The following is a 23,760-nucleotide window of genomic DNA, read 5'->3' on the forward strand; positions in this document are numbered from 1 at the left end:
TTCCAGAAGACGAGATAATTCTCTCCCATGTTCCGCGTCTCCTTGAATTTCTAAATTCAGGAAGCAAACTCCTTATGGTGTCCTTCCTCGGGAATCGTCCTTTCATTTCCCTCCTTAGAGTCCCCTGAAGTCGGGATCCTTGGGTCAGTCTATGAAGGAGCTTTCCATTATATACTCGCCAAGCTTTTCTTAGAGGATTGGAGGTCCTGGAGGAAGACTTCCTCTCGTCTCCAGGCTCCTTTCCCTAGGGATGGATATTCTCCTCCTCTGTCGAGGTCTTCTCTCCTCCGTTCCTCCGAGACCCTCTCGTATGACTCTTCTTGGTCCGTCCCGATGGAAAGGCTCTTCCTTGGTGACCTTTCTCTCGGGATGGACCCCCCTCTCGTTCCTTCGGGATCCAGAAGCCGAGTCGTGCTCTGTCCGGCCGAGTGTAATAATCCGAGTGGGTCTGGTCGCGCGCCGACCAGTCCGAGGCCTCCGTAAAAAGTCCCAGACTCGTCCGAGCGATGCAATCTGTCGGCCATTAAAACGAGTCCCAAGGCTCCCCTTACTCCCGAGCCGCCTCTTTGCGCAACCAGCTCCGGCTGGATAAGTTAATTATTGTTGCTCGTTAACGATTAACAATTACGTGAGTCAAGCCACCGTCGCCTCGCCTCGCCTCGCCTTGGCAAGGACGCGGCCATCCGCCAAGCCACTTCTCGGCCGAGTCCTTTCGATCCTTGCCCGAGATGCGCTCTCTAAGTAAATAGGATAATTGCCCTCGACTGATTTAACCCGACATCGGGACGCGACTCGACATTATTTACATTAATTAAGCTGACGCGAGCTAGGGCGACCGACGCAGGACCCGCAGGATAATGGCGCGTCCGCGTGTCCTTTCTTTTTAGGAAGCTACCCGTTGTCAATTTCCCTCTCACCTAATTCGATCGAACTTTTTAGCCGATTTATCGGGTGCGTCACTCGACACCTGTCCAAAATATCCATGAGGAGCCTCCCTCCTTGGGAGGATCCCGGTAGGAGGAAAAAATTCCCGCAAAAAGGTTTTGACGTCCAGGTCCTTCGACCAGGAGGCGATTGGTGCACTTTGCAATGGTCATCGCGAGTGGTTGCAATTACCGGACCGGACGCCCGGCTTTCCGCAATTAACCTCTGACCCCAGGACGAAGGAGTCCTGCGACGCCGCCGGAGACCAGGGCCAGGACTTCCCTCCAGGACATCGTCTGCCGAGCGTGTAGGGGAACAGGTTCTCGGGGGAATCCGGGAGATCCTTGGCTCCTCGTCAGGATCTTCCCTTCGAGAGCAGGACTCGGTTCGGGGAACGGACGTCCCTTCGACGGGTCCCTTCGCTCGGAATTCCCGGCTCGACATCCTGGACCCCAGGACTCGACTAACTGACCCCTGCCGACGATTCCCGGAACGTATCCCGGAGTCCTGATTCCGCTAAGGCGATTTCGCTCCGCGCCGGTCCCGGTTCTCTGTATCGTGCTCGACATCCTCGAGAGGAGGTCCTTGTCTCGTTAAGTCCTCGCGGGATTCCGAGGAACTACGACCTGCTCGGTCAGGACGGAGTTACCTCGTTACTGGAGCCTTACATGTAATTGCGCGAGGAATCATTAATTATTACCCGTCGCCGATAGTAATTGCAACGATATCAATTTTTCCCGCGCAACTGTCCTACGTGTAAGCCCGTCTTGGTAGATTAACCGGGACAGATATCCAACTATTAATTACTTATTAATATAAATCCCATGTTCCTGGATTCTTTTAAATAATCCCAAGCGAGCATTTGGAAGTACTTTCCTTCTTAAATCGCTGCGCATTTTTTATTTAATGATATTTACCTTTTCTTCCTCCAGACCTCCTGGGGACGCCTGGAGCAGGTTGGCCGCGCTGGTGAACCTCCTGGAGAAGCTGTCTTGTCCCAAGAACGTCCTCATCTTCCCGAAGGAGAACGAGGAGCCGCAGGAGGGTGAGTTGTCTAGTTTTTCAACTAGCGTCCCCCTAAAAATCCTTCGTCCTTTGACGGAGGATCAAACGTCCTCATTAGGGATTATCTGACAAGGTTTATCTAAAAACGAGGCAATGCGAGAATCGCGGCGATTAACATCTTTATCAGCGATAAGCATCGTGGGATATCGATGATAGAAAATATCTCGTGACGTTCCAATCAGCGAGTTCTTGCGCTAATCCTGTCGGTGCTCCTTGACAAATCTGCCGGAGAAATCGCGGTTCTCGGCGGAAACAGTCGGGTAAGCTTTCGCATGCGGAAACGCAGCTGGGACCGTTGGCGCCGGCCCGTTAGTCGCAGATCAAGCTCGGATGCCGAATGATTTTTTAGCTATTTAGCGAGCCGATCGGGAGCCGGACTCCTGTTCCCGCGGGACCGCGTTCTCCTCTTGACCCGTGCGAGCCCACGTTCTCCAACCCGGTTGGCCGGTTAACGGTGCATCCGGCCGATATGTGTCCACGGTGTCCTGAGTGTCCACCGTGACCAATGTGACCACTGCATCCTGAGTGTCCACCACGAGGACGCGTATCTCGACTCTTGGCCCCGACAGCCGTTCACCACTGCTCGACTTTTCCTGGCACGTGGTTTCTGGATCGACTGGATTCGGCAGTCGCTGGATTTTTTGCTGATGATTTGTCAAGGAGCATTGGAAGGAAAAATAGTTATCGATGAGTTGGTCCCAGGACTAGGGACGAAATTGCACCGCTTGATTGAGGTTGATACGTGATTTTTGGATCGACTGGATTTACCGATTGTAGGATTTTTTTGAATGTAGGCGATAATTTGTCAAGGAGCATTGGAAGGAGACATAGTTATCGATGAGTTGGTCCCAGGAGTAGAGACGAAATTGCACCGCTCGACTGGGGTTGATACGTGATTTTTGGGTCGTCTGGATTTGTTATTGGATTTTTAGGAATGTAGGCGACAATTTGTCAAGGAGCATTGGAAGGAAAGATAGTTATCGATGAGTTGGTCCCAGGACTAGGGGCGAAATTGCACCGCTCGACTGGGGTTGATACGTGATTTCTGGGTCGTCTGGATTTGTTATTGGATTTTTAGGAATGTAGGCGACAATTTGTCAAGGAGCATTAGAAGGAGACATAGTTATCGATGAGTTGGTCCCAGGACTAGGGGCGAAATTGCACTGCTCGACTGGGGTTGATACGTGATTTTTGGGTCGTCTGGATGTGTTATTGAATTTTTTGAAATGTAGGCGATAATTTGTCAAGGAGCATTGGAAGGAAATTATGCCGCTCGACTTTTGCTACCAGATGGTTTCTGGATCAGCTGGTCCCTGCTGAATGATTTTCGAAGAGATTTAGGCGAGGATTTGTCAAGAAACACTGGAAATGCAGGAACTTAATGGCGACTTTCGGTCCCAGGACTAGAAACAAGGTTGCACCGCTTAACCTCTGTTAGGATATGATTTCTGAATCGACTGGATCCAATCGTCCCTAGATCCTTTAAGAACCATTTAAACGGCGAACTTGTCAAGATGATGGTACATTGATAAGAGGTCCCAAGGATGGATGGATGGAAGCAGGAAGTTCCACCGAAGCGTCCCGTCCGGCGATTTTCTTCGTCGTTGATCGAGGCAGATCCGGATGTCGATAATTGAACGCGCGTTAGGATTTTCGAGGAGAAACGACCTGCTCCACCGGGAAGTCCTCCGGGTCTCCTCAGTGACGGCTCCGAGTACCCTAGGAGGACGGAAACCCTCGAACCTCGCCGGGGAGAGAGAGAAAGAGAGACTCTGGCGAACCCATCGAGATATCGGCGCCGACCGATGGCTCCCCGATGAGATCCCGGGGACGTCGCGTCGACGAGAACCCGATAATTGACACTCCAGGAGTCGACGACCCTTCCCGTGTCCTGCTTCTGTCATCGGGTCGAAACCCCCGGATGGGGATCCAGATCGAGGCCGGTGCTCATCCGAAGCGGAAAATCGAACTCGAAGAACGCGCGGCCGTTCAACGAAAATCGGAAGTGGGCTCTTCGGCACCCTCTCTTCATTTTCCCACGGCATAAATATCATTCTCATTTTTATTTCCACCCTGAAAGAATGACCATACTTCCTGGGTCCTTGATATCCCTAGACTCGAAGGAGAAATTCGGCATTTTTGGAAGAGACGATGGACCTTCGTTTCTCTGGTCCCAGGATGGGGATCTGGTTTCCATGATCCCCGAGTACACTTCTGGCGATGGAACGACGTCTGCCTTCGCGAAGGCCTCGGGATGTTTTCGGGAAAGGAACAAGGAACAGAGACAGTTAACGGTACCGTCCTTGCTCGTGTACCGTAATGTCAATTTGTTCGCCGGCTTGGCTTCTCCGGCGCTCCTCGGCCTCGCACCCGAGGCACCGCGGATAAATTGGATAAAAGGAAAACCAGGAGGACCCGAAGACCACCATACATACCCGAGGACCGTAAGTCGGTCTTCGGGCATGTGAACGGGTCTTCGGGTCCTTCGAGGAGCCCGAAGAGAGCCAGGAGCGCTTTTTCCTCCGCCTTACGAAACGCCGCCGAGATTGGACGAGCATCCAGCCTGGTTCCGAGTAAATTAAATGCCAGACCTCGTGATGTACCCACGGATCACGGGTCGTGAACCATTTCTACCACAGAAAATCTGTAGGCATCTTTCTGAACCCTCTTCAGGTTCCTCTTCGAGTTTCTTCCTCTCGTCTCTCCTGGCCACGACTTTCGACCCGTGGAGAACATCTAGCCGCGGTCTTCTTCCCTCTTTTCACACCTTGAAGAGAGGATACGCAATCTCGGTGGACGCATATCACTGTTATTGCAGAGGGTATCATCGAAGCGGGAGCTGAATGCGACGTAATGTCACGTTGCTCGGAAATAGGAATGGTATCACGGAGGAACTGTAATGCGGGGACCAAGATGGCGCCGCAATGATACTGTTAGCACATTGTTAACACACCGTTACCACTCGATTCGCCCCCACAATGGGTTGAGCATCTGGAACGCCCAGGCCACACCTCGGTAGTTCCCCGTGAATGCTTATCGACTCCTCCCAGGGCGAAATTTGCATGATAACACGGTGCCGCGCTTTCGAGGCACTTCTACCGTGCAGCGGAGGTGTGATCGGTATTTTTCCCTCCTCTAGGAATTACTTGACTCACTCGAGTGAGATCCTCTAGCTTCATTTTGATCCGAAGGTCCTGATTCCGTACTTCGTCTAAGGAACTTGCTCTCATTTTTATCCTTTTCTAATTGCAGATCTGGAGCCTGTGAAGCTGCAGGAGGACACCACCCTTTCGGGGTTCACGCCTCTCATGTCGAATCCCCAGGATCCGGTTTTCACGAACAAGGACGAGGACATGGTTAGACACTTTGAATTTATTTGCGCTTTGAGACCTTTTTTTTTATTTTCGAGATGCCAGGGCATTCGTTGCTTCATCATATGAGGTAAATGGAGTGCTTTCTTTGACATCTACTTTTGTCTGGGTGCACAGGAGGTGGCGCAGGTTTGTTTGAGGATACAGAAGATCCTTTTCTTCGGGCAAGTTTTCCTATGCGGACTGGAGACTCCGGTCCTGAAGCTGCAAAAGTGTGAGAACGGTGTTAGCGAGTACGTGTCCGTTGTCGAGGCTTCCAGCATCAGCTCGCCGAGTTCTCCTCCGGAACAGGTGAATTTCAGAATTTTACAACGTTTTAAATATTAATCATGAAATAGAATGATAACTCCAATGCCTTTTCCCGAATTTCCACGGTATTGCCAATATGCAAGAGTAATTGCCTTCGAAGGATCTCCCTTCAAATGTAACATAAATTTGTTGCATCCCGTCAGTTGCACTAAAACTTTGTTGGAATTCAAAATAGAAAATGTAAAGTGAAAATTATTCGTATTAATGAAAATACTCCATAAGAAAAGGCGTTTAATTTCCACCGGAATGGTCTTTCACAGAGCGACTCCGAGCTTCTGGTCGAGAGCTACAGCGAGGACGAGGACGAAATGCCATTAGGTCCTAGAAGAAGGTCATCGGGAGAAAAAGCAGCCGACAATTGCACAGGACTTGCCGCACCTCCTGGAGAAATTCGGTCCTTGATCGAGCGAAAGGAGGAACTCGAGAGGAGGCAACGAAAACAGGATCGTCATCGTCAACGGGTCCAGGTTAGTCCCTGCTCTCTCTTCTCTTCTATTCGCCACTTGAAGGAAATCAAATTATTTACAACCATCTCCACATTTAACCTCTATTTTTACAATTTTTATCATTCTTACAATTTGTACAATTTAGACAATTCTTATTACCTCTAATCATGGAACATTTGAAGGACGTTATTTCTGCATCTCTTCTTCTCATCATACGGAATAGGAACCAAGGTCTTGATTATATTAAGGATTTCCCTACGAATATAAATCCAGGAATTTCGAGTTTCCCTAGGAGACGAGGGTGGAGGAAAGCACCAGGGATTATCCTCGGATACGTTCCGAGGTTATGTTGCGCTCTTAAAAAGGGTATCGCACGAAAGTGAAGTCCGCGGCGGTCGAGAGGCGGCTGTCTGCCTCCTGGAATTTATTGCTTGGCTGCTCTGGCGCCTAAACTATTTTCACGTCCTCCGCATGCGGCCACGTACGCAACAATGTACCCTTCCGTACTCTCTGCGTACACCTCGGCGTACCTCCCTACGTGAGCGGCCGCTTCGTTCCTCTTTAGTCCTTTTGGTTTCCTCGAGCCGCCGCTCCCCGCCAGCTTTAACAGGGACAAATAAGGACGCTTTGTTTCCGATGAAAAATTTGTTTATCCTTGCCGAGGCATTCCCGAGGGACGTTCGTTCCGAGCCGACCGGATGCCTTCCTTAAGCCTTACTTCTTAATCCCACCTCTGGATTTGTTTAAGGCAGTAGTACCGTGTGACGGCTGTATTCCTTCGCTTGTTTTTTTTTTTTTTAAATAAATTTTTTCTAACAAACCATGAAAATACCCCATCTTGGAATTTTTACAATATATTTATTAACATTTATACGGTCACTCAGGTGCTCCACCACCTGTTCCGTTCTAGGTCTGTAACTACCCACCGACTTCGAATGTTGAAAAATCTTTTATTCTACGTATTATAGAGGCAATATATTAAATAAAGTTTTTTCAATTTTTTGGACCTATCACACGGTGCGACCGCCTTAACCCGTTTATCACTCCTTTGCCTCCGCCCTCGAAGTGGAACTCGGTACTTTGGGACGAAAAGTGAAGAACTTTTAGGTAAATGTCTTTTTGTACACATCGTGGATTTGATTAAATCTCGGATTTGTTTACTTTGATGTAAGGACGAAGGAAGATTGGTCTCTTCAGGGTGTCAAGTTGGAGGGCAGCATCCGAGCTGAAGTGGCCGAAGGACCAAACACGGACCAGCAGCCAGTTCGGATCGTTTCGCCTCTCCTCGCCTTTTTCTTCTTCTTTCCCGTTTCTTCGTCTCGAAGGATGGAACCAGTTTCGGAAATCGATCTTCGTCATCCGAAGTCGTTCCAGAGCGATGATCGGCTCTCGGCGTGGATCTTCCCCAGGTCGAACCGGTTTTTCGATCCTGGCCGAACGAGCAACTTCTAAATTTAACCGCGTCGAACTCCTATAAATAGAGGCGTCAGGACGCAATCTCCTGCGGATGCTGCGTCCAGATAGTGGGGCCCTTCTTCCCTGGGAAGATCGAAACGCTCGATCTTCTCCGGTTTGGCCAGAGAATCGAGAAAAAAGGAGCTCCACTAGCAAATTGCCCGAACAAAGGTTTGCTAATGGATCCCAAAGCAGAGGAGGACCTGCGTTATCCTTGTAGATCATTCCCGGAGTTCTTATAAATTTTAAGCCCTCGTGAAATATCGCAAAAAATTTATTAAGGATTTCGGCGGCACTTTTCGCCGGATTGAATTCCTCCCCGAAGGTAACATTGTCTCGTCTCGTTAAGATTCCCGCGTTAAGGTCCTTCCAGGACCAAAGCCTTGTCTTCCCAAGACTAAGCTCAACTAAATCAAGGGATTACGGCGCCTTTGCCCAGTCGATCCTTTCGTTGCCCCGCGAGGGTCCTTCTCGACCCTTTATTGCTCCCATCTCTCGGCCCAACTCTTTCTCATCCGAAGAGTCGGCCGGTATCTTATTTTTCGGGGAGGGGCCCACCGCCTGGAGGAGCCGGTCCTGCACGCAAGGATGCCACACTTATTTATTGCCCCCGACTCGTCCTTTTTGCATATTTATCCTCGCGCTTTCGTGAAGGATCGGCCCCCTTGTCGGGAGGCAGGGAAAATAATGGAAGATAAACAAATCGAGAGATCCTCCCGATGGTCCTTCGACGGTAATCGACGATCCTTCTACAGAGACGGGCACTATCCTTTATTGTTATTCCTTTTTTTTAAAGGTCCTCGACCGTGGTCCAGCGGCCTCCGCTCGCTATTGACCAGTTATCGGTTGCAGGATGCGTCCAGGATTCGGGATCTTTATACCCGCATATATAAGGGATCCTTTCCAGGATAACGTCGCCCGATCCTGCGGAAATAAAGTCCCCTCGGAATCGACTTCCACAGGGCCCTGCACATTATTTCCCGAGGTCCTTCCCAATGGCCTCGCTTTACAGGACCTCCCTTCGTCCGCGATCGGTTCGGGGGTTCCTATCGAATGGTTATCGGTGGCAGGATGTTTCGAGGACCTGGTCGCTTGTACATAAGCCTTGCCCCGAGGATAACGTCCTGGTCCTGCGGAAATAAATTCCCGGACTCGACCCTAATCCTTTCGGGGCTCCTGGCAGGATCGTTAATATGACCGCCAGGATTCGGCCAGGGATATCCTTATCCTCCGCAGGACGATTCCAGCACTCCACGGCTCCCTTTCCAAGATGGACCTCTCCTTCTCGAGATACCATTGAGCACTATTTTGGATTGAAAAAAAAATCTCAAGTCCCAGGACTTTAAAGAAACCCTCTATAGCCGAGGATTTAGGGGAAGTCCTCTGGCTTTTATTTTATTCTCTTTAGTCCTGGTTTCATTTCCAGATGGAAGTTACTCCTTGGTTCGCCGAGTGGAACCACTTCCGTCTAGTACCGCGAAATGTCCGCGGCGACCTAGAAGTCGGAACCAGTTCCGAATCTGGAACACCCCCGAGTTGATGAACTCGTTTCCTTGGTGTCCGTGAATTATGTCACGAATAATCGCCCGAACTCATTGCCCGGCCGGTTAATCCCACGATCGGCCAATTAACCCACCTTGAAATTCGCGTGTCCCCGAGTTTACGCGAAACCGGTACGAGGGAAGTCGAGGAGACCGGCTTTGCCGTTTCCAACGGTTCGCGAGTCCTTCGATTTACGTCACCAGCTCTTGTCTCGCAAGGATCGGAACCATCGTCCGATCCTTGCCGATCACCCTAAACCGACGCACCATATCATAAGAAAATCTGCAATCTTTGATAAATCAATTTTCAGGGTTTTCCTGAAAAATTCACCATTTTACTTTAGAAGGGAAAATTCGTCCTTTGGGAATAGGGCCGACAACCAGGAATCGAGGAGCAAGGTTCGCCGGTGATCCTTGACCTTGGCCGTTCTCCACGAGTCAAGGTCGGCGCCGAAGAGCCGGAGGACCTCCGAGGATCCATTCGGTTCCACCGTAATGGCGCCTCCACTCTTCCTCCTGGAGAGGACCTAAGCTTCGGAGGAAGACGGCGCCAACGAGTCCTTAACACGCCATTAGCTTTCTCTCTCTCCCTCTTTCTCCCGGGGAGCGCCATTAAAGGGTTCTATTTAAAGAAGCGTCTATTTTAAACCCAAGCGTGCACGACAAGAGTCTTAACTGCCACTTACAAAAATGTCGAAAGGATCCGGATGACAGAAAATATGGGCTCAGAATCCTCGCCATTTCCCGTGGCGCCAAAGGATGAGGGGACATTAATTAGACTGCAACGAGTTAATTTCACGTGTAATCAATGTACAGGGGAAAATAATTTAGACTATGACGAGTTAATCCTTCCGACGCGTTCACCGTATCCATAATTACCCGTCTACAAGTTTTTGCATCGGTTCACAACTTCGGTCGAATTTTTTGACTCCACTTGTTTTTTTTTTTTTTGGACTTTTTGAGGATGCGAGCTTTAGTCGTAACTATCCGTGCCGAAGTGCCGTTCGCTACTAGAATATCCTTTTAACGGAAGCGTACCGGGGAAAGGCCGCGTCGAAAGGGTTAAGAACGGGTATTAGCAGTCGCTTGAAAATGGAGGGCTCGATATAACGATAGAGGTCCGAAGGAGTTTAGCGGAAAAGTGGGGTAAAAAGTGAGAACGGATCGGCGGGCATCCCTGACCTTTCCCGTTGTCCAGGACTCAAGGCCGGCGCCGAAGAGTCGGAGGACTCGGTGCCGAGGTGGTACCATAATGGCGGGCCAGCGGTCCCAGGGGCGACTTAAGCGCCGAACAAAGATGGCGCCAACGACTCCTTAACACGCCATTCGCTCTCCCTACGAGGATTCTATTTAAAGGTTTATTACACCAATTAAAGCCGCTCGGCACACAAGTCGTTTGTCCGGGTTATGCCAGCGCGCGCCTCCTCTCGAGGAGGTGGCTTCTTATCCTCCGCTGCGTTGAAGAGTCAATCTCCTCGCGAGCGAGGTTATTTCTGGAGCCCTCCGGCTCCCCGGGTGGCGATGCGGCCCCTTTCTGGGGTCAGGTGGTCGAAGTCCCGTAGAAGACCTACCGGGACCGAGACCCACCGACTGCGAACTCCTGCGAAAGTCGGCTCTCCTTTCTGGCGGAATTCTCTGTCGAGTAACAGTTTTCAAAAATCCGTCTTCTAGGTTATGCTCGAGAGAATTCCGAGCCAATGATAAGTACGAGTAAGTTTAAACAATCAAGTCGACCATATTCGCGGGCAAGAGGGAATCTGAAAATCTCCTGGGGTGCAGCCAGGATCTCTCGAGCGGAGCACGTCCTTTGGAGTACGGTTGCCATTGTATGAAACTGCTGAGAAAAGAACGACATTGTTATTTAAAAATCCGGCTGTAACGTAGCAATCTCCCTTTTGTATGTCCGCTATCTTGGTCTCGTCTCTTTTCCGAGGTTTTCCATCCGGTGAAAATTTCGTTGGAAAAATGTCTTCCCCCGAAAGTGGAGGCGCAGTTTAAAGTAATGCCAGGGAAGAAATGTTTCTCTCCGGCTTAATATTTTCCTCGGTGGTTTTCCCGTTTTTTCTCCCGAGGTTTATCGCGCACTCGGACGAGTTATCGGGGCTCAACTTTTTCCCGGCGATGGGCAGGACGTCGTATGTCTTCGGGAATGTCGGCCCCCGGGTAGATTGCGCTCCCGCGGGAATCCGGCGCGGAAGCTGGCCGAGAGCACCCGGGGATCGGAGGAGAAAGAAAGGTCCCCGGGACTCCCTTTTCCTCTCCCCCAGGAAAGCGTATTTATGACTGGGGGGGTCGGAAATTCAATTCTTCCGACTCGGCGAGTCCGTCTTTCGGCTGACTCGGTCGGGCTTTCTCCCCTTCCGGGGAAACGGGAATTCCTGGAAACAATTCCACCCGAGTTACAAGTAAAATACTCCAATAAAGCGTAATACCTCTCGATGTTACCTCTCCTCGATTTCTTATTCCCCATAGAAAATATTGGAATAGAGTAAGGTCCCTCAGTAACCCGTTTCACGAGCAGAAACCGAATTACCCATAAATTCAAAATTTGGACATGGAATTTAATCCTGCCCTTCTCAACCCCCAGGAATTAATTTCTTGGGGGAATATCCTTCTTTACGTGACTTCCTTTTCTCCATAGAAAATAGGAATAATTCCAAGAGAGAAATTCTCTGGAGGTGCCGAGGAGTTCTCCGTTCGCGCGGAAGGTTGGAGACCTCTTCAGGTGCTAATTACAAGTAACCGGTAAAATAAAGAGCCCGCCATTCTCGCCAGGACGATCATCGGCCATCATCCTGTTTGCGGATTTGGTTAGGACCCTCTCTATTCAAAGTGCTCGATATGCATCCGCGAGTTTCTCAGGACGCAGGTTTCTCTTCGGCTTCTTCTTCTTCTTCTCACGGCGAGAAGTCCGCGGTTCTTCGAACAAGGAAACCGTCGCGTTTCCGATACTTCGGGCCGAATTCCGGGATAATTTCACGGTGGATTCATTTTTTTCCCCCCACGGGATCAGTCGGAATGTCGTCTGGCGAGAATTACCCGGCGGATAATCAGGGGAGGAAAGGAAAGTCCTTCGTGCAGGCGTGCGATTGCTTTCGACCGGCGCCATGTTCGCGCGAGAGGATCTGTCTCCGACGGTCAGCATCCGCGAAAGAAGTCTAATTAAACCGAAGGGCAATTATCCTTTACAGCAGCTCCCGCGCTGTCGGGACGAGGCCGAGGAGACCGGAGAACCTAATTACTTGAAACTAATTATCTTCCGTTAGCGCCATGGGGTTCGAGGGTGCCTTTTAACCCGAGACCCCCACAGGCTCTGTCGTAAAACACGACCGAAATTCCCGAAAATTCAAGACCGAGTATAATCAAAAAACCTTCCTGAGTCGAAATTTCAGCCTTCTTTAAAACTACGTTACTACATAATGATAAGGGTGAAAAACGTCCAGCAATTATTATTTCATTAATATTTCCCGGAAATGCTCGACATAGCAGCGCTTCTTCTTATGTTACCGACGTTAAGGGGGGATATTTTATGACAAGATTAAATAACGTCGTAGCTTCTCTCTAGACAATCGGTTGAGAATAAAGGACGAGGAGGGCTCCACCTTCTCCTCTGGCTTTCCCAATCCTTTCTGTCAATTCCAGGCCCTCGGACTTTATTCCGTCTGCGCATCGGAGCCCTCTGGGAAACTTCCTAAGCCGGGGAAAATTTACAAGAGGACTCGAGTTCGGTCTATCTCCTTATTCAAAGTTAGGCTTCGCCTCCCGAAGTCCAGGAAATATCTTTTTATTTATTTCCCCCCTTATTCTCTCTCCCTCCTTTTTTTCTCCTCGTGGGTCTCGGTCGTGCCGAGTTTCTCAATGCACCAATGGATAGAAGCGATAGAAAGATCGAAATAACTCGACGTACCTATCGAGCGGATTGGCCCCTCGCGAAATAAATTTCCATACAAAGCGCCGTCGAATTCGCGGCGGAACATAGTATGCCGAAGCATGGCCGCCAAAAACGCGTAACGTGTCCCGCGTGCAACATTCTGCCTCTCGGAAGACGATTTGCGCTCGCGCAAACCTCATTGCGGATAATTCATGGGACATTCGGCGATTCCGCGTAATCGCGCGGCCCGCGGCCCGAATGCGAATCGCGGCCGCGACTCCGCTATGCGAGAGGGACGCGCGGACGCATGCGCAGAAGCGAGCCGCGCGGAATGCTACGATCAAATTGGACCGCCGATAAGCGCCGGATTTACGGGGAATTCGCCGATAATTTACGCCGCCCGATTTACGGGGGATTCTCGGGGGATTTACGAGGCGTTTTTCACCGCCACCCGGAAGCGCCGCACCCCGGCGTGACCGGCCCTTTACGTCGATTCGGGCCCAACTTTATCGGCGCTTCTGATAAGCCCGATATTTTCCACCCATATTCCCAGAATTAATCGAGCGCCCGTGATTTAGGACGTTGCGACGAAACGTAGAGACGATTCAAGGGTAACATTGGTGGTTTTATTTTTTAATATTCCATATTTAATATTAAATAAGCGCCGCGCCCGGTGGAATTTGTCGAGGGAGGTTCCGGACGTCCCGCGGGACCGGGATCGACGCAAACGATTCCTCGATCGGTCGTAAACGGTCCTGTAAATACCGAATCGGGAGAACTTCGACGGGGCCAGGATGGGCCTGAAATAGCCAGCGTTGTCGGCGTCGCGGCCATTTGAATAGAATGGCCGTATAAATACCCGGCAAATATATACAATTAGGGCTATCCGATGGGCTTCCATCTCGTTCCCCCCGGGACAGTCAGTCGTCGGGCCTTTTCGGGAAAACGAGGGACGCGGAAACTCTCGAAGGTCCGCCATCTTGGATTAAAGAGCGGCGCGCGATGCAATTTTTGTTTCCGTGGCGTTTAAATACCGAAACCGATTTTTTCATGGTGTCGAGCTTTGTTACGGCTCCCTGAGGAGCGTTTCTCGGGGATAACCTTTGGCGTTCCTTTCTTCCTCGTAAAACCACCCCCTTGTTCACTCGGGGGCCGCCTCGTGCCCTTTTACAGGGCGACCTACGGCGTTCAAAGTTTTACGGACCAAGTATTATAATACCTCGACCGGGTCCCGCGGGAACGGCCCTCGACGTCTACCCCTGGAGCTCCAAGGGGGAGGCATCATCTGCCCCATGGAGATAAGGGGTCCCGACCCACCCTTTATCAGGGGATGTCGCGAGACATTGTGCTCCCTGTCTCTCCGCCATCGCAGGTCCCCTTGGACCCCGCAAAATTCATATCTCTCATTTCCGCGATGTCGGCGACGTCGACTCGTCAAATTGCCGCTTTCAGAAGGTACTCTGACCTCGTCGCTCCTGCTTCATTTTTCAGAATTATCCTTTTTCAGCGTACTCTTTCTTCCATCGCGCCACCCCTGACCCTTCCGACCGTGATTCGAAATTTCCTGAACCCTGGTTGTCAATTTTTTTTTTTTTTGATGCTCCGTAATAAACTAATGTAATGGTTCTTCATGGCATGTTAAATAACTTTGAAACGTGGAACAAATGTATCATGGTATTCTTCCGTATGGGATGAGAAGCACTGTCATTAGGGGCAACTTCATCTCGCTACGTCAAGGAATACCGGAGTGTAAAGGATGAGGTCGAGGGTGGAAAGGGGATGTTCTGGTTTCGACGTCTCGACGGGAATGCGAGGAAGGGATTTCGCAGGGTTTTTGTCACGATGATTGGAACATAAAGAGCCTTTCGCGGGCAGAGGGACGCGTATTCACGACTCCTCGACACGCGTAGACATTTCGGGTACGGGTACTCACCCGAAGTCCTAACCCCTTCATCGAGAAGCGAAAAATCTAAATTTCCTAAGACCGACAAAGGTAGAATGAAAAAAGATAACCTCTGCCAGTCTTAGCATTTATTTATAAATTTATTCCTTACTTCCAGAATTTTCTTTTTCTTTTTAATACCCTTATCACATAGAGTCCTTCGAGCTATTTTACCGCGAGATAAATTTTTGGAAGGAAAGGATGTCTTCGCGACGCGAACCATATTCCAGGGTCCGATAAGGATAACGAGTACACCCTTTAAGGACATACGTGCCCAAAGAGAAAGAGAGGTTAGGATCGGCCCGAGGCTAGCGAGCGGTTTCCCACACCGACGCAAACATTGACATCGTTAGGAGCATCTCTCCACAGTCAACGGGAAGGAATGCGGAGAGAGATGATTCCCTCGACGAGGTACCGGAGGGAAATTCCCGAGGATGCTGAAGAGGACCTCGCCGTTGTCTGAAGTGTCTGCGCGAGAGGACCACAAGAGGGTGTTCGCCCCGTCGATGACCGGCCTAATGTACCGAGAAAGGACCCTTCCATCAGTTATCAATTCCACGCCTATCTCCTTCACGCCATGACAAAATACTCCGCTAACAGGATTACTAAATCCTGATACTACTATAGCCAGACTATTACCGATATGAAAATCTGATCGAGTCCCTCGGAAAATGGTCGGGCGAAGTTGGGTTCCTTGATCCTTGGGGTTTAAATTTAGGGTCCCAGGAGTCCCGTCGGTCCTCGAAGAGGAATCGTCCTTGGGGATCGACCCGAGGCGAGATCGGCATCTCCTGATCTCAGCCAGGTGCTCCCTGGTCGTCAACTGGACATACAAGGCCGGTCCTCGCGTGGGCGTTCTTTATGGGTCTAGGCCGCGGGCGATCTGATTTGCGAGCGCCATTACACGCGGCGGTCGTTGTAGCGCAACTGTTGCATTTATGAATGCGATTACTTTCCGCGTGTAAGCCCGATCGGGCCCGCTAATTCCTCCTTAATAAACCCTGGATGGAATTACGGTCACGCCATTTAGATCGGTCCCGCAGGCCAGGATCCATCATCCGACCACGCCGCTCCATTAAATCGGGCCTTGAGGAACGGGCCCCCGATTTATCGGCGGGCCAATCGATGGGTCGATCGGTGGACCAGCCGGGATAAAGGGAACGAGGATTATCGTCGTTGAGCATGATTTCCCGCGACAGGTAGATTGCCTCGCGTCTGACGCTTTCGGACGCGGATTCGGTCAATACGCGCGAGTGTCCAGCAACAGATGCGCCGCGAGTTGACAGATGCGGCGCAGGACCGCCGAGCCGTAATAATCCTGATTTATAACCCCGAGTGGTTATTGTGAAACGACGTTAACGCGGAACGACCGGGTAACGACGTTCGGGGGCCCCCGTTAGAACCCATTCGAATCGCCGATGATTTGCAGCGACTCGTTGCGTCCTCTTCGCCTCCGCTCTCGAACCGATCGACCGCGAAACGCCTGAGTTTCGTTCTTTTCTTCGGATCGGCGGTCGTATTCTCCTCCTATCTACCCAGAATTAAGGGTATACATCTTATTACGTCTAATTATAACGATGAAATTAATATTTTTAACGTTTTTCACCGCAATTTATGGGTATTTCCTCTCGCCTCGGTTATCCAAGATGGCGGCTGTTCCGAGGAGGCGCAGCGGAAGCGCCTCGCGCTGCCCGTCGCCTCGGCTTAATGCATTCACAATTAAATAGCCATCAGAGGCGTCTCCCTCGGCTCCTGGGATGTAATCAGGATATTACGCGTGCGCAGATGCGCGTGCTTCTTGGATTCGACGCCCTTTAATGCGTGTTCGCGTTTCCTCGGCAGCGCCGCGGCGCGGCCGACGCCGGAAGTGCGGCTCGCTTCGGGGCACCGACGTCTTCCTCATTTTCCTGGATCCTCTGTTCGGCGAATGGCACTCTTTAAATGGATCGGAGTGGAGGTTTTCAAAATCCCACGTCTATATTGTCGCATCTAACGAGCAAAATTGAAACTAATAAAAGTGTCGATCATAACCAAGCGTGTCCTTCGAGTCTCGCCTCTTTCATAGACGGTAATAATCGAGAGTGACCTTAACCTCCACACGCGTTATTGGCGTCGCGTGTCGCAGTGCATCGCATTGGAAAAATCCGTACGGATCGATTATATCGATTTTACATGGATTACTTATCATTGACGTGCGCTGAGGTCAGTAAATATGAAGGCTACAATGAAGGTCCTGACACCCATGAGATTCCAATTTGAATAAAATTTCTTTATAGATATGTTGAAGATTTTTATATATATATAAAAAATTTAATTTCCCGCGATTCAGGACCTATCTTAGGGTTTATGAAGTTCGTGTGGTAAGATTTGAAATAAATTGGTACACCCAATTCGGGAAATACTTTCGCGAAAGTATCAACGAAAGTGACGTTTTAGGTGCCATTTTCGTGTCACCTTAGGGTCGCGAGAAAAAAAGGGGCAAATTCGGTGCTGACGGAGCGCGGTATGCGGAAAGGAGGTTAATTCGCGTCGCGTCGCCCAGGCGTCGCGTCGGCGGCGCTTAATATGCTCGGCCGCGAGGCGTCGCGGTGCGTGATTCGAGGCGAGTTCTCACGAGTGCCGCACGGCCGGCACGGCGCTTTGAGGGTGCTTCGGGGGGATCGAAGAAGAGGAAGAGAGGCTCTGCCAACGGTACACGCAAGGTCCTTCAGGAATTCGCCGACACTCTAAACGGGAGTGGTCCAACTCGCGCGACCGAGGGCGCCGCCATCTTGGCATCGCGCGCGGCATCTCGGGTAGAAAAATGTCGTTCGACGTTTTAGCTTAACGCGACGCGATGACGCGGCGATGCGACCATGAGACGCGATTGGATGTCCTGGATTTTTATTCTTTTAGGGGTTTTTCCCGCACCAATAAATTCCCATGAAAAATTTCCCATTGTTGCGAAGTCGCGTCATTGGGCAACGTTTCAAAGTCCTATACGAGAGAGTCGATTTTCCAGGCGAATGTTGATCGTACGAACTCGAGAATCGAGTCCCTCGAAGGGGAATATCTCGCATTTAACCCTTTCTAGATAAATGACTCATGTGAGCGTCACTCGGGTGAGCGACTCGGAGATATCGAGGGTGCGCGTCTGTGCGGACGCGACCCCGATTCCCGACGGTCGGCTCGCGATAATTTATCGCCGTAATCACCGGGGACGCTTTTATCAGATGAATGAGATAGCAGGCGATGGGCGCAGGGGTACTAAATCGTTTCATGGTGTTTTTCATCTCCCCGACGAAACTGTGAGCGCTTCTTTGTGAGCATTCCTGTCCAACCGAGCCGGCGTCGCGAAATCCAAGATGGCGGCGCGCGGTGCACCAAGGAGCCTCCGTAAATCCGAATTATTCCCCGATATCGCGCAATTTTATACACCAAATTGAATGGTTACGTGTTGGAAATGATCATTTCTACTGGAATTTAGTCAAACTGAGTCCGTAGTGGCGAATAGTCGGCGAGTTCGCGGCTGAACGCCACCTTGGAGGCCCCCTCGGCTGCAGAATTCGGAGAAATCTGTAATACGGCGAAGATTTACCAAGCGACACGTGACCGGCACGTTTCCGCAGCGGCGTTAGCGGCCTGCAGGAGCCATGACTCGCCATTGGGGCCCCATGGGGTAATAAGACGTCATCCAGCGCGACGCGTGCCCGCAATTTGCCTACAATGCAGCCGAGTGCACGCTTCACTTTGTATTCCGGGGCCGTGCTCGAGCGCGATCGGCCGAGTCGCCGATCTCTTCATTTCCCATGGCGTCGTCTCCGCTCGGCCTCGTCCGAGCGTTGAATATCTCGAGGAATCGCGCGAACCTGCGATTTCGTTCGCGCCTGCGTTGCATTTCTTTGACCGGCGCGGCCGCCATTTCTCACGGCAGATCCTTAGGACGTGAAAGGGAATTTTCGGTCGGCGCAATTCTTTCTTTTTTTTTTTTCTCTCTCCGTTCCAAAATGCCACGTGGATTCGTGAACCGCCAGGGAATCTGGAAAGCGGGGAGTCCCGGGGGAAATGATGCATCTAGAATGTGCATCCTAGAGATGGAGCTCCGATTGCAATGGCGGCCTCCATGATGCGGATGCCGAGTGCACCTGCAGTCGGTCGACGCCATTCCGGAGGTGTCCTCGGGTGCGGGAAGGGGGCACGTTTCGAGGGTCGTTAAGAGCTCCGGATCGGCAATGTCGCGACAATGGCCCCCGACAATGAGCCTCCTCTCTCAGCCATTGTTCCCGGTGGCGGGGCCCTTAATTGGATCGCGTAATCGCGACGCCATTCCGAGGACTTCGATTGCGATCCCGCGGGTCCTTCCCTTTCCTGGAAACCCCGAGAGCCCTTTTGACCCTCCGATCGCTAGACCGTCTCCGCTTCTCCTGGCTCTTTTATCGGGCCCATCGATTTCCGACGTCCTGGCGTCATTCCCTACCGAGAGACCCGTTCCGATCCCCCGTACGGGAAAAAACTCGAAGATCTCGTCGAGTCCTTGCAACCATCGAGGAAGGAATCCTACATAAACTCCTGGGAGCAACGCAAATTTCCCTTTTTCAAATGAGACCACCCTACCGAGCGCAGAATTAAATTCGATTCGTGCAAAGCTTGCGTATGACCATCCATGAAAAGTGAAACATTTTTAGGGAAACTTTCCTTTGGACTAGAGGAGACTATTTTCTCTTGTTTGAGGTTGAATCGCAATTACAAGTTCTTCATGATAATTATTTATATATTTACGAGGTTTATTCATGGATTTAATGTTCTGCTCGCAGGCGATCCTACAGAAGTCTTCCGTCTCGGTGGAGATCGAGGTGAGGCCACGACAACTGGTGCCGGACACGAACTGCTTCATCGACTACTTGCAACAATTGCAAACCATCGCAAAGGCCACTTCCGGTGCGCAGCCGATATACACCTTGATGGTTCCCCTCGTCGGTGAGTGATCCATTTGATGAAAATCCGTCCTCTTTCCTATCCCTCGTGGGTGACGCGGAGTTCGTCTCCGAAGGAGATATAAAGAGACCAGGGTCCTGCAGGACTCTTTTCAGGAGGTCTCAACGCCTCGGCGAAGCCGCTTCTCGTGGCTAAGCCACAAAGGCCCTTTAGAGAGGATCTTTTTATATAAAGAAGGTTCGGAGGTCTGGCTCGTGCGCCGTTGGTGGGTACCGGGTGGATTTACATCGACGGGAGCGTTCTCCGAGGGGCAGCTGACCTCCGACCCCGAGGAACGTTTCTCAGCCAAAGGATGCCGATTATCCTCGGTCGGCTCCCCCTCCAAAGGGCAGCTCCGAATATAAAGGGACCCAGCCCCGAAGACTCGATGTAACCCTAAATAATCACCGATAAATAATTCCACGGTCGCGACCACCTAGTGGAGACTTTAACGGGGGCAAGGAACCTCCAGCCAGATCGTCCTCGGGTCATCCTAGGATCGGTCTAGGTCGTTAAAGCACCGCCTACTGGGTTCGAGACCGCATAGGGAATCGATCGAGTCTCGGTGGATCGACCTCCGATAAAACCAGGATATATCCCTTGAATGGGTCATCCCTGTCGCGGCGAGTCGTCCTCGTGAGAACGAGCGACTCCTAAGAGGTGATGATCCCGCGGAGGTGCCCATTATCTTCTGCACTCGACTCCTCTATTATCTATTGCCACCGATCGGGAATTCCCGGCAAGCTCCAGCTGATCGGACTGCCCTGACCTTGCGCAATCCGCGCCGTGTTGCGGCCGGGATTTCGAAATGGTAATCGGCGCCGATCGCCGGTCACCAGGGACGAATCGATCGACTCGCAATCGATAGACGAACCCCTCGATTGCTTGGAACCTTCCTCGAGGGCCTCCTTCGTCTTTCACTTCATTTTTCGGTTGCAAACGCTCATCCGAAATGCCACCCGGTCGAGGCCGCCGTTGGTGCGAGGTCTTCGACGCTTTTTTATAGAGGGCTTCGAGGAGCAATCTGGGAGCCCCGAAATTGGGAAGCCGAGGAGACACTTTATATTCCTCGGTGTTCCGAGGACATATCGGCAGCTCGCTCGCTCCTCGAATTTTTCACGCCAAGGTGGCGAGTCGAGGCCCGGGCGGAGTAATGCATACGGGATTCCTACGAATTTCCGGGACCGATTGAAAGTATTTCGCCAGAGGAATCGGGATTCCGATCGCGTGCCCCAGGGCCGTCGACTGCGTGCCAACCCCTGGGCAAAGAGTTCCTTCCAGAGCGAGATTCACTCGTTGGATTTCGAGAGCCGCGACCACAAAGGGGAGGAAATTGTCGCTCGGGAAAAAATTGCTGGATTTTTAGTAGATTTTAGTGAGGAACTTAACGAGAAAATGGAAAAAAAAGAAAGACCACCATCCCTTGATTCTTTGCCGCTCTTACGGGGCAAGATTCCCGTCTTGGCGGAGACGAAAAGGAAGCTGATGGTAGGATAATCTTCCTGACGGGGTAATCGTTCCCCAGGAAGCCAAACCCACCCCCGTGATCCATCTTGAATTATAGATTAGACCCCATCAGGGCCAATCAATATTTAATCGCCGCGAGCTTCGTAATCCGGATTAGACGAGCCACGCCAATTTTCTCGTCGTCCCCTTAATCTCTTCGGGAAGGGCGAGAGAAGTCTTCGACCTCTTCGGGAACGGGAATCATTCATGGTGTCGAAAACGGGAGCCACTACCGACAGTTTTATCAGACCTTTATATACAAAATCTCCCTTTGTCCGGCGGCCGGAGACTATTTCATTACACTCTTCATATCCCCGAGATTAATATCGGTATTATTTACAGCGGGCGCAATTTCCGAAATCAATCCGCGGCATTATGCAGATTATCCCCGCCGTAATTCCGCGGTTATGCCTGGCTGTAATGGGGTTTTATCGGGTGGATATTGGAAATGTCTGGAATTACACCCCCGAGCGCATCATCCCCTGGACCGCCCCGGAAACGGCGTTATCGTTACCGGAATGCCCATATTTTCATCAAACGCAACGCGCTTGCCTCGTCCTTGCATTCCTGGTCTCGAATCCTGCCCAAGGACCTCCTTAACATTTTCCTGTAGTATACCCATCAACGTTAACAAAATACAAGCGAAAAAGAGAAATATTGACCCCAGAGTTGGTCCACTTGAGCGGCCATCATTGAAAACGTTTTGCATATTTTTTACTCGATACCCTCGGTAGCAATTTATGATATTAATCCGTGGCATTATGCAAATCGCCTTGTTACGTAGTATCGGGGTTGCGATTGATGGTAATAACAAGGTCTCTATGCCATGTGGAAATTGGAAACGTCCGCGATTACGCGCAGGGGTGAACCGCCCCTCGGGAGGGACTCGGGGGCCGCGTCGTCATCAGCTGACTGTGTATATTATTATTAATTATTCCGCATCGGCGGGATGGTCCGTTAGCGTGTTTGTCAGCCCGTAACGATCCGAAAATTCGCAGGGAATCGAGGAAAGGGGGCGAACTCGGCAAATCCTCTTAGGATTGCTGCATTTGGGGCTCTCCCTGGGACCCGAGAGGGTGCGTCCCCGAATATGGAGTCCCCGTCGTATTTCCTAACCTAACCTAACTTTCCCGAGTCCGGTGTCCTTAGGGGGCGACGGGAAGCGAGGTCCTTCGAATTCGGGGAGGGTCGAGGCTTTCAGCCGCTCGGCAAACTTAGGGGAAACTTAATTCCGCCTCCACCCTGTTGTCCTCGGGGCGCTCTGTTTATCGGGCGTTGATAAAGGGCGGGACTAATCTGACTCATTGTTAGATATTATTCCGTCCTTCGAATTGGAGTGACATGACTTTTTGATATACAGTTCGTGAGCTCGACTGCCTATTTAATGTCCTTTTTTACGGTTACGCAATTTTCAGGATATTTCCGGGGATTTTAGGGACGTTCGGGCGTTGACAAAGGGTGGGACTAGTTTTAATCATTCTTAGACATCGTTCCATCATTCATTCCCCATTTAATGTCCTTCTTTGACATAACGAAATTTGAAGTAAATTGCCGGCCAAAAGAGAGTCTTGGGGAGTTGCGATTTGAGGTGTTCAGTTTTCAGGCCCGATTGGAATTTTAGATTTTTTATGCGGAGGGTTTGAGCGGATCGAAGTTTTGGGCCAAATCGATTCGACTCGCTTGATAAAGACCGGAGGAAGTAGCGGTGAATGGGGATATTTCGGTGTTGCAGTGCTCAACGAACTGGAGGGACTGACCAGGGGTGCCAGTCCCAGGAACTGCCCCCCAGCTTCCAGGGCGAGCTTGGATCCGGAACACGTGGCCAGAGTTGCCGAAAACGCAAAATCCGCCCTGGCCTTCGCCAGGAGTAGGAATCCTGCCATCAAGTGTCTCACCACTCGAGGAACCGTGCTCACCTCCAGCACCTTCACCGTCGAGGAAGACGTTGATCAGGTTTGCATAAGAAGAAAAGTTAAATAAATATTAAGTAAGAATTAAAAAGTCCCACGTGTCTACCTGACATTTCAAGTACGAGGAACTAAGCTTTCGGCTCTTCTGAATTTTTCTATTATTTAAACTCCTATTATTATGATACGAACGACAATCCTGGCTGGCAACGTCGAGTCCTTCCGAAGCTTTTCGGAAAGCTCCGTACAATAAATGAAAAAAAAAAAAATTTTTGAGAACAATCCTCCACGATTGGAATTGTGATTTCGTTTCCAGGATGGTCTTACAAGGAACGACGACAGGATTCTGGCCACCTGCCTGAGCCTCTGCAGGGCCAGTAGCAAGGATCAGCCGAGTACAGGTGAGTCAGGACGAGAAGACGAAGTTCCCTCCGAAGTCCTCCCTATCGAGGCCGTTCTTCAAGTGGTCC

At 50.8% G+C, this 23,760-nt stretch overlaps 1 protein-coding gene across 6 annotated transcripts in view; it reads left to right on the forward strand.

Annotated features, from left to right (window-relative positions):
- LOC105695728 (telomerase-binding protein EST1A) overlaps nucleotides 1-23,760 on the forward strand; it is a 93,274-nt gene that overhangs the window by 63,990 nt on the left and 5,524 nt on the right. For all 6 annotated transcript variants that reach the window (XM_012417580.2, XM_012417579.2, XM_012417581.2 and 3 more), the window contains 7 exons: nucleotides 1,857-1,969; nucleotides 5,242-5,345; nucleotides 5,478-5,651; nucleotides 5,930-6,136; nucleotides 19,718-19,880; nucleotides 23,116-23,336; nucleotides 23,607-23,691. In XM_012417580.2, coding sequence (XP_012273003.1) covers nucleotides 1,857-1,969; nucleotides 5,242-5,345; nucleotides 5,478-5,651; nucleotides 5,930-6,136; nucleotides 19,718-19,880; nucleotides 23,116-23,336; nucleotides 23,607-23,691 — 1,067 coding nt within the window. The remainder of the gene's footprint in view (nucleotides 1-1,856; nucleotides 1,970-5,241; nucleotides 5,346-5,477; nucleotides 5,652-5,929; nucleotides 6,137-19,717; nucleotides 19,881-23,115; nucleotides 23,337-23,606; nucleotides 23,692-23,760) is intronic.

The sequence above is a fragment of the Orussus abietinus genome, unplaced genomic scaffold (assembly GCF_000612105.2).
Source record: "Orussus abietinus isolate OABI.00-Male unplaced genomic scaffold, Oabi_2.0 scaffold4, whole genome shotgun sequence".
Classification (NCBI taxonomy): Eukaryota; Metazoa; Arthropoda; class Insecta; order Hymenoptera; family Orussidae; genus Orussus; species Orussus abietinus.